The sequence below is a fragment of the Fundulus heteroclitus genome, chromosome 4 (genome assembly GCF_011125445.2).
Source record: "Fundulus heteroclitus isolate FHET01 chromosome 4, MU-UCD_Fhet_4.1, whole genome shotgun sequence".
In the NCBI taxonomy this organism is placed as follows: Eukaryota; Metazoa; Chordata; class Actinopteri; order Cyprinodontiformes; family Fundulidae; genus Fundulus; species Fundulus heteroclitus.
The window spans coordinates 27870399-27884318 of NC_046364.1; the positions used below are offsets into that span (position 1 = coordinate 27870399).

A 13920-nucleotide genomic window follows, 5' to 3' on the forward strand; every position below is an offset into this window, starting at 1 on the left:
TCCGGAGGTGAAAAAAGGAAACTCTGGAAACCTGTTTAATATGGGATTTAAATGACATGTCTTGGTCGAAAACAACACCAAGATTTTTAACTTTATTACCAGAGGCCAAGTTAATGCCATCCAGATTAAGGGATTGATTAAGAACTTTATTTTTTGAAGACTCTGGCCCAAAGATTACAACTTCTGTCTTGTCAGAATTTAAATGCAGGAAATTTAAAGTCATCCAGCTTTTGATGTCATCAAGACATGACTGCAGTCGAAGTAACTGATTGGATTCATCAGGATTTATGGATAAATATAGCTGAGTGTCATCAGCATAACAGTGGAAATTAATCCCATGCTGTCTGATAATTTTGCCAACCGGAAGCATATATATAGTAAATAGAATTGGTCCAAGGACTGAACCCTGTGGTACTCCACAAGTGACCCTAGAGTTTGAGGAAGATTTATTATTAACATGAACAAACTGGAATCTGTCCGACAGATAAGATTTAAACCAGCCTAATGCTTTTCCCTTAATCCCTACAGTATGCTCAAGTCTTTGTAGGAGAATATTGTGATCAACTGTATCAAATGCAGCACTGAGATCTAACAGGACAAGTACAGACACAAGTCCATTATCTGAGGCCATGAGAATATCATTGGTGACCTTCACCAGAGCTGTTTCAGTGCTATGATGAGCTCTGAAGCCTGACTGAAACTCCTCAAGTAGGTCATTACTTTGTAAATGTTTACATAGTTGATTAGCAACTATTTTCTCAAGAATTTTAGATAAGAAAAGAAGATTAGATATAGGTCTGTAATTTACTAACTCATCTTGATCAAGAGATGGTTTCTTAAGTAAAGGTTTAATAACAGCTACTTTAAAAGCCTGTGGTACATATCCATTTACCAAGGATAGATTAATCATGTCTAAAATAGGACCACTGATCAGAGGGAATACCTCCTTAAACAACTTGGTTGGGATTGGGTCTAACATACAGGTAGAAGGTTTAAATGAAGCTAAAATTTTAGATAGCTCAGAAAGCTCTACTGCTTTTAAACAGTTCAGACACTGCGCAGGTTCTAAGGATTCCTCCAATGCTGCCTCACTTACTGAGGATGAGGTAATCATGTTTGGGAGGATGCCAATTATTTTATTTTTAATGGAATCAATTTTATTTATGAAGAATCCCATAAAATCATTACTGCTAAGAGCTAAGGGAATGGATGGATCAACAGAGCTGTGGCTCTGGGTAAGTTTGGCAACTGTACTGAAGAGAAATCTAGGATTATTCTTATTCTCCTCAATTAATGATGAAAAATATGCTGCTCTAACTCTGCGAAGGGTCTTGTTATACAACAATAGACTGTTCTTCCAGATTAAGTAGGATTCCTCTTGGTTTGTAGAGCGCCATTTTCTCTCCAATTTCCTAACATTGTGCTTCAAGGAACGCAGCTCTGAATTAAACCAAGGAGCCAGCTTCCTGTGAATAATCACCTTCTTTTTCAAGGGAGCTACATTGTCTAATGCAGAACGCAATGACGAAGTCATACCGTTTACAAAGACATCTATTTGTGAATTGGAAGAAACAACATTGCTGCCATCTACAGGGCATTTCTGCAATACGGAGGATATTAAAAAGGGGACAGACTCTTTAAGTTTTGATACAGCATTATCCGATAAAGATCTACTATAATGGAACCCTCTTTTGGGGGTGGAGAACTCAGTTAGATTAAACTCAAATGTTATTAAAAAATGATCAGATAGGACAGGGTTGTGAGGAAATACTGTTAATTCTTCACAATCAATGCCATATGTCAGCACAAGGTCTAAAGTATGGAGCCAAGAGTGCGTCGGTTTATGCACATTTTGAGCAAAACCAATTGAATCTAGGATAGTTTTAAAGGCTACACTAAGGTTATCACATTCTGTGTCAACATGGATGTTAAAATCACCCACTATAATAGCCTTATCAGTATTTAACACCAAATCAGATAAGAAATCTGACAACTCATCCAAAAACTGAGTGTAAGGGCCTGGTGGACGATACAAAACAACAAACAGAAGAGGTTTTATTGCTTTGCAGTTTGGATGAGGGAAACTGAGGGTTAAATGTTCAAAAGAACTGTAGTTATTAATTGGCCTGGGACTAATTAATAAATCAGACTGAAAGATGGTTGCCACTCCTCCTCCTCTTCCCACAGATCTGGGAATGTGGAAATTTGAATAATTGGAGGGAGTTGACTCATTTATACTAACGTAGTCCTCTTGTAGCCAGGTTTCTGTGAGACAAAACAAATCAATCTGTTTATCAGAAATCAATTCGTTAACTAACAAAGTCTTTGGAGGGAGAGACCTTATATTTAATAGACCACATTTAATTGTTTTATTTTTAGGTTCAAGGTGAACCGTATTGATTTTTATTAGGTTTTTATGATTTGTTCCTTTTAGATAAGTTTTTGATCTGTTAAGTTTTGGCCGTGGGAAAGACACCGTCTCAATAGGATAATGGATGGGTAACAGTACAGAAGCTGCAGAGAGGTGTGTTAAACTACGGCTCTGCTTCCTGGTCTGGACCCTGGGTTGTCAGCATTTAGGAGGACTAATAAATCCGGCCAGATTTCTAGAAAGAAGAGCTGCACCATCCAAAGTAGGATGGATGCCGTCTCTCCGGATCAGACCAGGTTTTCTGGGGAAAACCTGGTCTGATCCGGAGATCAGACCAGGTCCGGACAACCAAAGTCTCACACCTTAGGGGCAGTTTAGAAAACCAGTTAAACTAACACACATGGTTCAGACTGTGGGAGGAAGCTGGAGTACTCAGAGAGGACACAAGAACTCCATGAAGAAAGGACCCGACCAGGATTCAAACCCAGGACCTTCCTGGCGCTGGCAGCAAAAGCGCTACCAGCGCTACCATTGCAGAGCCAGATTTAATTTATAATACAGTCAAATTGATCAGGAAATACCAACTTAAGACCAGTAAAGTTTCCTTGAAAGACTCATTCCAAAGATTACATCAGCAGTCTCTTCATCATTCAGGTGACCAATTACTCCACTCACACCAAGCACCAAGCAGATCAGTGACGGATGGGTCACTGATCTGCTTCTGACACAGATTTGCCAAGGAGGATGGGCCTCCATGTCCTTAAAAACAGCAGTGCTCCAACTGCAGGTTGCACAAGTACATGCCACCAGAATTGACTCCTGGATAGGTGTCAAAACGTTTTCAGAATAACTGAGCAAAAGTCCAGTTGCCTCAGATTTAAGCCGGTTTGCCGTTTCCTTGCAGTAGTTTCTCTGGCCAAAATAAACTTATTGTGTTCTCTATTTCAGTGCCTACGTCACATGGTATAGTCGTTCATACAGGCCGTTATCTACCACATTACGTGGTTTCAAGTGCAAACCTTCTCTATATGAATGCAGCGCCAGCCGTTTTAACGCCAGGCTCACATTAAATGTGGTGCAGGTTGCGGTCCTGATCCAGTTCTCCACATACCCCGACTCACACTGATCCTATAGGCCAGCTGCGACTACGGTTGCGGAAACGACACAGGCAAGAACAAAGGTTTATGTGGTCCTTTCTGTTGCTGTCCCTCATAAATTATTAAAAACAGCCACTGTTTTCATTTTTTAGGGCAAAACTCGTTATCCGTGTGCTTAAATCTCCTCTGTATCCACATGTTTGTGTCGCCATTTTGTTTACACTAGTCAAGCTAGCGTGAGTTGGTGCGGTGATTTAATTCTGATATTAACCAGAACTTTATCCTGTCTAGCACAAAACGTTTCCTGTTTGGCTCATGAAATTCAGGAGCTTGATCCGGTAACCGCTGCGGTGTCCGCTCAAGCTTCCTTCTTGTGGAAGTTTTTGTAACATCGCACAGCCTCGGTAACCGGACCTTCAACCGCATGCAACTGATGTGAGTTGACACACAGATTTTTATAAATAGTTGGGTTCCTTGCGGAGCCGCAACTGTAACTGCACCACATTCAATGTGAGCCCGGGATTAGGATTATAAGTGTTCTTAGCTGCTAAACCAGTTTTGAAACAAGTTGTGAGACTGTACTTGATCACATTTTGACAGATTATTAGTTTCAATCTGCCAGGAAAATAAATCTGCACTTGTGCAAAATCAAAGATGTTCTGCTGTTGGTAAGATATCATACCTATACAAAACCTCACCTCAAAAAGTCTGAACCTTTAAAAACCTTGAGATTGGGGTTTTTTGGACAATAGACCTTCCTTCCTGGGTTACCTACATGTACATTTCGTAATATGCTAAGGTAAAAACAGATTTAGCTGATAAAAAGTAAATTGTAAGAACTGTTTAACACGACTGTCCACTGTGGCTACATGATCATCCAGGAACATCACCAGGATTTGATAAGAGCTGACTTTGTAGCGTGTCTTGAGATGATGATCATATACACCACTGCTGAATTGAACAGGTAAAATCATACAAAAACTTCAAGTATTTGGCCTCAAAAGCTTTATTGGCAAGCTAATCATGAAACAAAGCAACATTTTTAATGTCACGCTGCAATTTTGAGACTAGGGTTAATTCAACAAGCCACGGCACAAACATTTTAATATTTTATATCAAAATAAGTTTAAAATACTTTTTTAGCATTTTTGAAAGATACAGCTAAGAAACTTGCGCAGTATTTCATAGATAATTTCCTTAAGATGAATCATTTATTCTCACTTTTTTGTTATGATATAGATTTCTATATAATTTATTTAATACTTCTGAAGATTTTTTCATATAGCTAACATCTTATGGCTAAAAGTGAAGGAGAAGTTGTACAGCACAGACACAAATACTATTAAGCTACGGCAGACTGACTCACTACAGCTCAATCAGTGCAAATCAAACCCTGGACTCACAGGGAAGTTCCAACTGAATTACAACATTTATAAGACTCAAACAAAACTCAAGCAAGATTTACAGAATCTACCAAGTCACAACTCTGCCAGTTCAATATGTTGAGTCTAACCTGTTCAGACCTGACCGGTCCCATCGTTGCAGTGATACAGAGTTGTGTAAAAGTACACACCCTGCACTTCCCCTGAACTGTTGGGCTAATTTAACTGAGAGGAAACGGACCTCTGACCAGCAGCGCTTGGAGGAGGATCTCAGGATTAAAGTTCTTTGGGAGAACTGGGTGTACATGTGTAAAGCTGCAGTAGTCTTTCTGTGGGCAATAGCTTACTCAAAATGATCTCCCTGCCTGCGTTCATGCGTGTATATTTGTTGGAATGTCTGCCATCAGATGGTACTCTATAGTTAGAGTTCCTCAGTCATCTGCAGGAGAGAGTTGATGGCAGCGTCCTTGTTGCCCTGCTGCGCCTCCAGCACTGTGCGCACCACCTCCTTGTCCAGGTTGGGAAACATGTCCTGAAGGGCCTGCAGATCCTCCTCGCTGCACGCTGGGCCTTGGCCCACCATAGCCGGCATGGTTGTCGGTACAGCCATGGGTACCACGCCCTGGTTGTAGACTCCAGGCACTCCTTATAATGAGACGGACAGTGAGAAACCGTTTCAGACAGCAGGCGGGATGATGTGTCAATGTGTGTGTGAGAGAGTCTTACCTGCAATAGGCACATAACCTACTCCTTCCTGGTAGACAGAAGGCATTAGGACAACCGGCTGACTCATCATTGCTGCTGGTAGAGACTGGAAGAAACCCAGAAAACGTTTGGTGTTAGATCGGACCAGATTGTTAACCAGCTCAGAGGATCAGAGCTCTGTCAACCCGTGATGCCAACTCAGCTTATCCTGACTTGTTCACTTTCATCACTCGCTCTAAGCTCCGTTATGTGAAAGTGACTCAAGGAGGGTCTTTAAGCAGCAACTTTTATTTTCCATTGTCATTTTATTTTGTTGACCACTAGACGGTTCATGAATAATATCGCCCCACCAGCAAAACAAAAACCTCTTGAAGGTCTAGTCTGGTGTGTCACAGTGGGCAATTCTTTCATGTTTCCTTTACAAGCATCACTAGGCATGGGCGATAAACTGAAATTTTACCGACACCGAAATTTACGACAATAACCGTCGATCATTTTGCCCATGTCTGTATTCTTGGTATTAAAGAAACAAAAGGAAAACCTGTTTTTATAGGTACCATCTGTAGTCATGTGACTCCATCCCATCCAGTCCCATCCATGTAGCAGTCACAGCTCCACAAGAGACCTTTGTTAAGAGCTGTGCTGTTTTCTTCCAGTGTTGTTGTCCATTTATTGTTAGAGGTCAACTGCTCAGTATATCGCAATATTGATTTTAGGCCATGTCGCCCAGCCCTAATTAACACTACACATCTACTGAAGGCTCACTAGGAATCTGAGACAACTAATGATGCTCCAGCTGTTGAAGTAGTATTCCATCCTGGACTAGAATAGGACCCGGTTCACACCCGGCCCGAACATCCATCCTAAGCCATCCAATCAGATCTAAACAACGCTAAATACGGGAGTGAACACCACTGATCTCTATTATCCACTGGAGTGCTAAGAGCCTGCTGTTAGAACGAGCCGCTTTGAAGCCACCAGCCGCCATATTGGTACTCCCTATTTTCCCCCAGTAACTAGGGAATATGTGCGCAACAGCATCGAATAACGAGGATTTTCTCGTGTTCAGGGGGGGCTTAAAACTTTTAAAATGTCAAATGCCATATACTTTTATGTTATGTACTAAAACTATCAAGTACTGAGAAAGTCATGTGCTGAAATATTTTGCATGTTATTTATTTATACATACATACATACATACATGCATACATACATTTTTTTTTGTATATTGTTATTTATATATTTATAAATAAATAACATGTAAAATATTTCAGCACCTAATTTCCTAGTAGTTGATCGTGTTAGTACATCCACTGACTGTAGAATTACCTGTGAAACGTTTTCACACAGCCAGAAAACTGCTTGTTGTTGCAACCAAATCCTGTGGGATTCTGTGAGAGTAGGGAGGAGCAAGATGGCGGCCAGTGACTTCAGTTTTTCGGGCAAATCAGCACTCCAGTGAATAAATAGAGATCAGTGATGAACACACCTAAAGCTTTGAGGTGGGCTTTCCTTCGACTCCGTTCAGAGGCAGTGTGAAACCCTTGCATCCACATTAGTTTAAAATGAATTTAACTATCTGAACACCATACATCCTCCCCTGGTCGTGACTCCTCTGACACAGCAGAGTTATTACCTGGCTGTGTCTTGGTTAGAAAAGAAAAACAATAGTTGAAAATTAGATACCGCTGTTAGTTTAACAGCTATCGACTGAAGAATATTAAAGGCAACTTGTTGAGGAAAAAAGCCAGAGGTGAGGATACTATTGATTTGATGATTACAGGGGATGGTGTCGTGGGATTAGGTTCTCTGTCGCTTCTTTATTCACCTTTGTAAAAATTTCTTTCTTTATAGTCTGTTATGATTTCCTTTTTGTGACTTATTTTTTAAATGCATTTATTTATGAGTATGTTTTAATTTTTTGTCTGTTTTATTCTTTCTATGTATTTTCTGCACCCCATTTAGTTCTTCGACCCTATTTATTTCTGTCTGCTCTTTTCCCATTTCTGTAAGCATTTCTGCCTCATTGTGCAAATGAGGAGGGAGGTTAGTCTTAAGGGACAACTTCTGCTTATTGGTTGGGTAGACTGCATAGCTGAATCTACATGCTGATGGCCGCTGCTGCCGGTGGCCACCGTCACAATGGCTGCCCAGCATATGAGTGAGCTTTACTTGGAAACAACGCTGTGATTTCTGACTTTATCATTTGTCGTGTGGACACTGTTAGCAGCACACATTAGCTTTCTATTCATATTACTAATCTAATGTGCGACACTCTTTTTGCCACTGTCATGCCTGAACTTCCCCAATGTGGGACAATAATGAGATTTCTTATCTTATCTAATTATTACAAAGGTGAATAAAGAAAGAGCTAAAGAAGCTAATTAAAAGAAATATATACATTTATGTCTCATTATATAATTAATCACTCCCTACATTTATTTACTGCATTTTTGTCAATTTAATCATATGCATCTATATTTATTGAGCATTTATTTATTTCTGTATTAATTTTTAAATCTGTCAAGGTGCGACTTGAAAAAACCTTAAATTAGTGTATTTGTCCTTGATTTGAGCAGGTAAATAAGATGATTTGCCAATGAAATAAAAATGTTCCACTTAAAATAGGAACAATTCATCACCATCATCTTATTTCAAGTGCAGGTTGTCTAATTATCTTATTTTAGGGGTAAAGATACTCATTCCATTGGCAGATAATCTTATTTACTGGCTCAAATCGAGGACAAATAGACTAACTTTAAGAACATTTTACTTTTACGTTTTTCCAGTGCATATTTACATGATATCCCTCTGCACAGGTGCCACACGGGAGCAACATGTCACACAGCGACGATAAGCGAGGCCACAGAGGCAATTCTAACGACGCAAAACGCACAATTTTGGCGATTAAACCGAAGCCACCAAAAACTGTCGCTTCGCGTCTGGCGCAGGAGTTGAAAAAGCTGAACTGTTGTGTTTTGTCGCACCAGTCATGAACTGGATGTGGCTGTGAGGTGGGGTGAAGGACTATGGCGGAGAAGAAGCAGTTTGCATTCATCATGGAAGAAAAGCTGATAGTGGCGGTCTGCGGTCGGCCTGAGTTGTATGACTCAACCAATTATTACTACAAGTCCAGAAAGCAGTGAGCCTGGAGAAAAGTGAGGAGGCTGGAGTGGGAGGGAAGTGAAAGTGCCACTAGATAGCACCATAGCACTACTGTATTTCTGGCTGGTCACCCGCTGTGCAATTACTGTCGCATGCCGTATCAGTGGCCTACGATAATATCAGACAAACGACAGCAAGCAAGTTTGTGAAGCCAGTGTGAACGCACCTTCAGAGTTGGTCCTCCAAAGATGCTGAGCTTTGTATTATAGTAATAATAATAATAATAATTATTATTATTATTATTGGGGTTTGTTTTGCACTTAATCCCTCAGGGAGCAGGAGGCTGCCTGGGGAGCATTCTGGGCCTGGGATCTTGTTCAGGAAGAGTAGCAGTCTGTCGGATTTGAAGCAGGGAACATACAGCCTTGCCAGTACACAAGCATTTCTCTACTGTTTGTTAAGCTTAATACGTTCATCTAGATTTTTTTTTTCTCTAAAGGAACTACAAAGGGGGGACACTTGGATCTTCCCAGTGTTCATAAATGGATAATAACATAAGTCTGACTTGCTTTACATGTTATTTTTCTGACATGTTGACTTTACTAGCTTTGATCTGATCACTCTGGATGGATGGACAGGTGTGGATGGTCAAGCTTTATCCTGACTACTTTTATCTGAATAAGTCAGCACCATGTCCTAGGAGTGAACAGGGCCTATTTTTTACCATTTTTATTTATTTTCTTATTAAGGTTCCAAACAAGAAATGTGATTTGGCCAAGTGTCTAGGGTAAAAATGTTCCGATTTTGTCATCATGAGCTGTAAGATTCCACTAATTATTACTACATGTCCAGAAAGGAGCAAGCCTGGAGAAGAGTTGCTAAAGATTATTATAAAGTTTTAATCTAAAACTTTACTAAAAAAAGAAATATTGTTACAATTCTAATTCTAGCTTCCTGCAATTCTTGTTTACTACAATCAAATTGGAGATAGTATATTATTGTTATTATAAATATGTTCAACAGTCTGTTTCGTACCTTCTTAGTCCCTTAAAGGATTCACATTCGGAGAAAAGGAAACTAATTTAAATTTATTTAAATCTCAAGGCATCCCTGGGAGTGAATGTGGGTCTAGGCTTCAACCCATTTGGAAGTCTTTGAGAAGTACTTGAGATTATTACAGTTTCCCAAACTCTGATCCCAAATCAAAAGAAAAAATACAAAGTGAGCAGCGGTTAGTTAAGCAGGCCTCCAGATCTCTAAAACACTTCTGTCATTGCTCCTCAATAAAGACAATGGAAGGTGCTCATTGGTGTATATTTTATCTGGGCGCAGAATGACGTCATTACTAGAGATCTTACAACTAACACTGTTAGAGTGTTTTACTGCAACACCAGCGTGTGTATCACCAGGTCTGACTGTTGGTAAACTGTGTGTGTGTGTGTGTGTGTGTGTGTGTGTGTGTGTGTGTGTGTGTGTGTGTGTGTAATAGTACTCACAGCAAATGACATCACCAGGTTGATCATGCCTTCCTTGTCATCACCCTGTCTCCCACTGAGGCTGAACCACTCATCCACCACGTTGCCCTCCCTTAAGTTCTCAGGAATGGTGACATGTGTCCATGCGATCCTGTCATCCATGGAGAACGCTCTCTACACAGAAACCAAAGGAAGCACACACCGACTCAGCCTATTTAGGATTCAATCAGCTGGAGAGCACAGAGCTCCACAAACACTTATTCACATTTTCATAGGAAGACATTTTTTGTGAACTATAAATAAACTTTATTTATAGTTCACAAAAAAAGCTTTTAGTTTATATATACTTCCTTCAGTTAGCTGAAATTTATGCAGCTCCGGGTCAGTTTGGTGCCATTCCATCCCATCCTGTTTCCATTTTCTACCTATAACCAAACCCTTTTATACCCATTCATTTCAACAGATTTTATGTTGTTGTTGTTTTTTTGGTAAATATTTTCACACATTTTGGAGCTCAATCCTCATAAAAAGCTCAAATCTCATGAGTATTTTCTTTCCTTTGTACAGCCAACAAACAGAAGTCAACAAATGGAGACAAATATGAGACTTGCTTTGTTTTTTATTATCCTCCCATCGTATGCTGACATAGAACAGAATTTGCCAAGCCAGGGTCATGTGATGGTAACATGCATGGGCTAGAAAGTTTTCACATTTGTATTCATTCATCCCTGAGCTCCTCACCTCATCAAAGATCTCCAAATAGAAGGAATCCACCCCTGGAGGTACCGTACACTGGATCACTTTGTTCCAACGCGGGTTCTTTGCTCCATTATGAGCAGTTGGAGTCTCGTAGACTGCGTAGCCCAATCTGATCCTGCAGTAGGGATCCATCCGCGTCATCCCATAGTTTTTAGCCAGTTTGGCCTTCAAGTAAAAGCAAATCGCAGCATTAGTGGGGCTGCTTTAATTTCTTCAGCAAAGTGGTAGAAAAGTGTATCCACAAACAAAAGATTGAAATCTGTCATGAGATTACACAATTCTACAATAATTTTAGCTTCTTTTTGCAGAAATCTACACTAAGTTAAACTATAAAGACAGAGATAATACTGTAGTTAAAATCCTAATAACAAGCATTAACTACATTGACAGAACTAAGGTACCAAGCTGAATACAGCAGAAACTTGGCTGCGTTTTGAACAGTGGCACCTGGACAACAGTGATGCTGAGTCGGCCCACGGTGTTCACCGAGCCTCCGTACTGCAGCTGCCGGGCCGTCTGGGCGTCCAGCTGGACCTGCTGCTGCTGCTGGGTGGGAGCGATTCGCAAGAAGTCCTGCGGTAGCTCTCCGATAAACACCTGCATAAACGGTACAAACACGCATTTATGCTTCGAGATCTAGACTCTCGTGGAAACATGTAGCACAGGTTTTATCTGGTGCCTGTTTTTAGATTATTAGTTTGAATTTTCTCCACAAATGTGCGCAGCAAAGGTTTTTCGTATGGCTAGTCGTTTATGTGGGATAGGCAGAAGGCTGGGACATAATTCACAGACAGGAGGAACCCTAATGATCAAGACTACTTAAAGTAAATGGATCACAGCGTAAAAACAGGAGAACACAACATATCAAATCCCATAGTGCTTCAACATCAATGTGAGAAGCGTTATTTTTAATCGCAAAAAATAGTGACTTCATTGCGATATGTGGTAGGCCCTTAATGTCCTGCGTACAAAGATGTATTTGATAATTTTGAAACTATTTCACTGAACAATGGGTATTTGGTTTTATAAATACAACATTGTTATACACTCAAAGAAAGAACAGTGAGGAAAACTCCCTGATATCACTTATATCATTGTGGCTCTCGCTTACTTCATTTTAGCCATTCATTTATTTTAATTTTGTATTTTATGGTACTGTTTTAAGTGTGTTAAATATAGTTTTTTTGTTTTTTTTTTTGTTTTTTTTAGTAACGCTGTTCTTTTAGATACGCCTTTAAAATTATGTTTTTTTGTCAGACAAATCTCCATCTCAGGCAATGCGATGGACAATAAAGTTATGTGATTCTATTCTGATTGCAACTTCTACTAAACACATGCGCTACTTCCAATCTATTCTGTTATCTGATCCAAACATGGGAAAATAAATGAGCGACACTGATTCAGGAAGCACACGGAGGGTGTAGGTCTTCCCTAAAGAGCTTTAAATCATTGGGGATTAAGATCAGAGGATTGAGCAAACATCGGCGCTGAAGCCTTTTGATTTGCTGGGAGATAAATCAATCGCGGTGGTAAAACAGAGAGGTAGACGTTTTAGTCATGCCTGGACGGGCCTGTGTGTCCACATGAGACTCTGGCAGGTCGGATCGGTCTTTTATTGGCAGTCAACCGAGTAGAGAAAGGGGGAAACTGTCAAAGATGCGGAAGACGTAAACAAGCATACAGCTCGCATCCACAGGACGGAAAGTGAGCAGGGCTAACTAGCGGCCAGATGAGGCGAAGTGTCGCGATAAATGAGTGTGTCAGCCCGAGGCTGAGCCGTGATCCTGGCTGGTTGTTAATGGGAGACAACAATCAGGACACAAGTTGCGCCTAGCTGTCTGTCAAGCTGCTCGTCAGTCGCGGGGCTAACATATGCCGTTACCTGTCCCCTCTGGGTGCTGATGGTGGTCGCCATGTCGTCCCTCCGGGATTTGTACCGACACACCGTCGAGTCGTGATGCTTCTTCCAACAACAAAACAGCCCTTAGTGACTCATTAAAAACAACCGAGCTTCTGTGTTTGGGCGAAACATTTACTCCGGAAATGTTCTCTTTTTTTGGAAGGCAATGACCCAGTACTGCCCCCCAGTGTCCGGAGGTCCTCCAGCACGGAACAACACAGACTTCCGGTGTTGTGCAAAATTCTGTTCCCCCTGTGTCGGGAGCGCGCACTGCAGCCGTTTTCACGGCGCTTCTAATTGATTGCCGAAAATAACTGAATGTTACAACCTTGACATGGTTATATGAGTTGTTTTACCGATAAATCAATAAGAAGCGCCGTGAAAACGGCTGCAGTGCGCGCTCCCGACACAGGGGGAACAGAATTTCGCCTGGACGAACAGTCACTCAACCTGAGAGCACTTTGTTACTCTTTCCACCAACAAAATAATGTGCTCAAGTACTGTCATTTAGATTTTTTTCATTTAGATATAAGTAAAGTTACCAGTGTAAACTGGTACTCAAGCAAAAGTAAAATGGACCTAATGAATATTTTAAGTAAACGTTATTTATTCCAAAAAAAGGTAAAAAACAAAGCAACTGGACTTGTTAACTACGGAAAACAAGTCCAGTTGCTTTGTTTTTTACCTTTTTTTGGAATGACCATGACCTGGATGACTGAGAATCTTCACCAGCATAAACGTTATTTAGTTTCTTTATGAGCATGTGTATTACCAAAGACGAGGAGAAAGTGGCTTCAAACTGTTTATGATTGAAGGAGCACCTAAATAAATGAAACTGCTACATAAAATGTCAACATATGACATTATGAATATTTTGAAGGTAAAGCGTATATTTACATCAACTGTTAAAATATTATTTAGCATGTTTACCTGCTAATTGCCCTGAACATAAACCAGATAATGTCCACTTATTGACTCCCGCATGCAGCAACTGGATGCCAGCTGGTCAGTGACAATGATGTTATTTTTTCCTTTAGATTATGTCCGGTAAAAAAAAAAAAAAAACATCACCATGTTATGCAGAAGTGTCCAAGAAAAATTAGCATACAGCAAACAGGCTTAAATT

General features: G+C 40.4%; 1 protein-coding gene across 1 annotated transcript; it reads right to left on the reverse strand.

Moving 5' to 3' along the window:
- Nucleotides 1-4458: 4458 nt before the first annotated feature.
- On the reverse strand, nt 4459-12953 carry LOC105925678 (toll interacting protein). The gene is made up of 6 exons (XM_012861646.3): nt 12777-12953; nt 11342-11491; nt 10877-11059; nt 10157-10309; nt 5577-5661; nt 4459-5495 (listed from the first exon to the last, which is right to left on the reverse strand). Exons 1-6 carry the CDS (start codon nt 12807-12809, stop codon nt 5272-5274), a joined length of 828 nt encoding a protein of 275 aa, XP_012717100.1. The 5' UTR covers nt 12810-12953; the 3' UTR covers nt 4459-5271.
- Nucleotides 12954-13920: the final 967 nt, after the last annotated feature.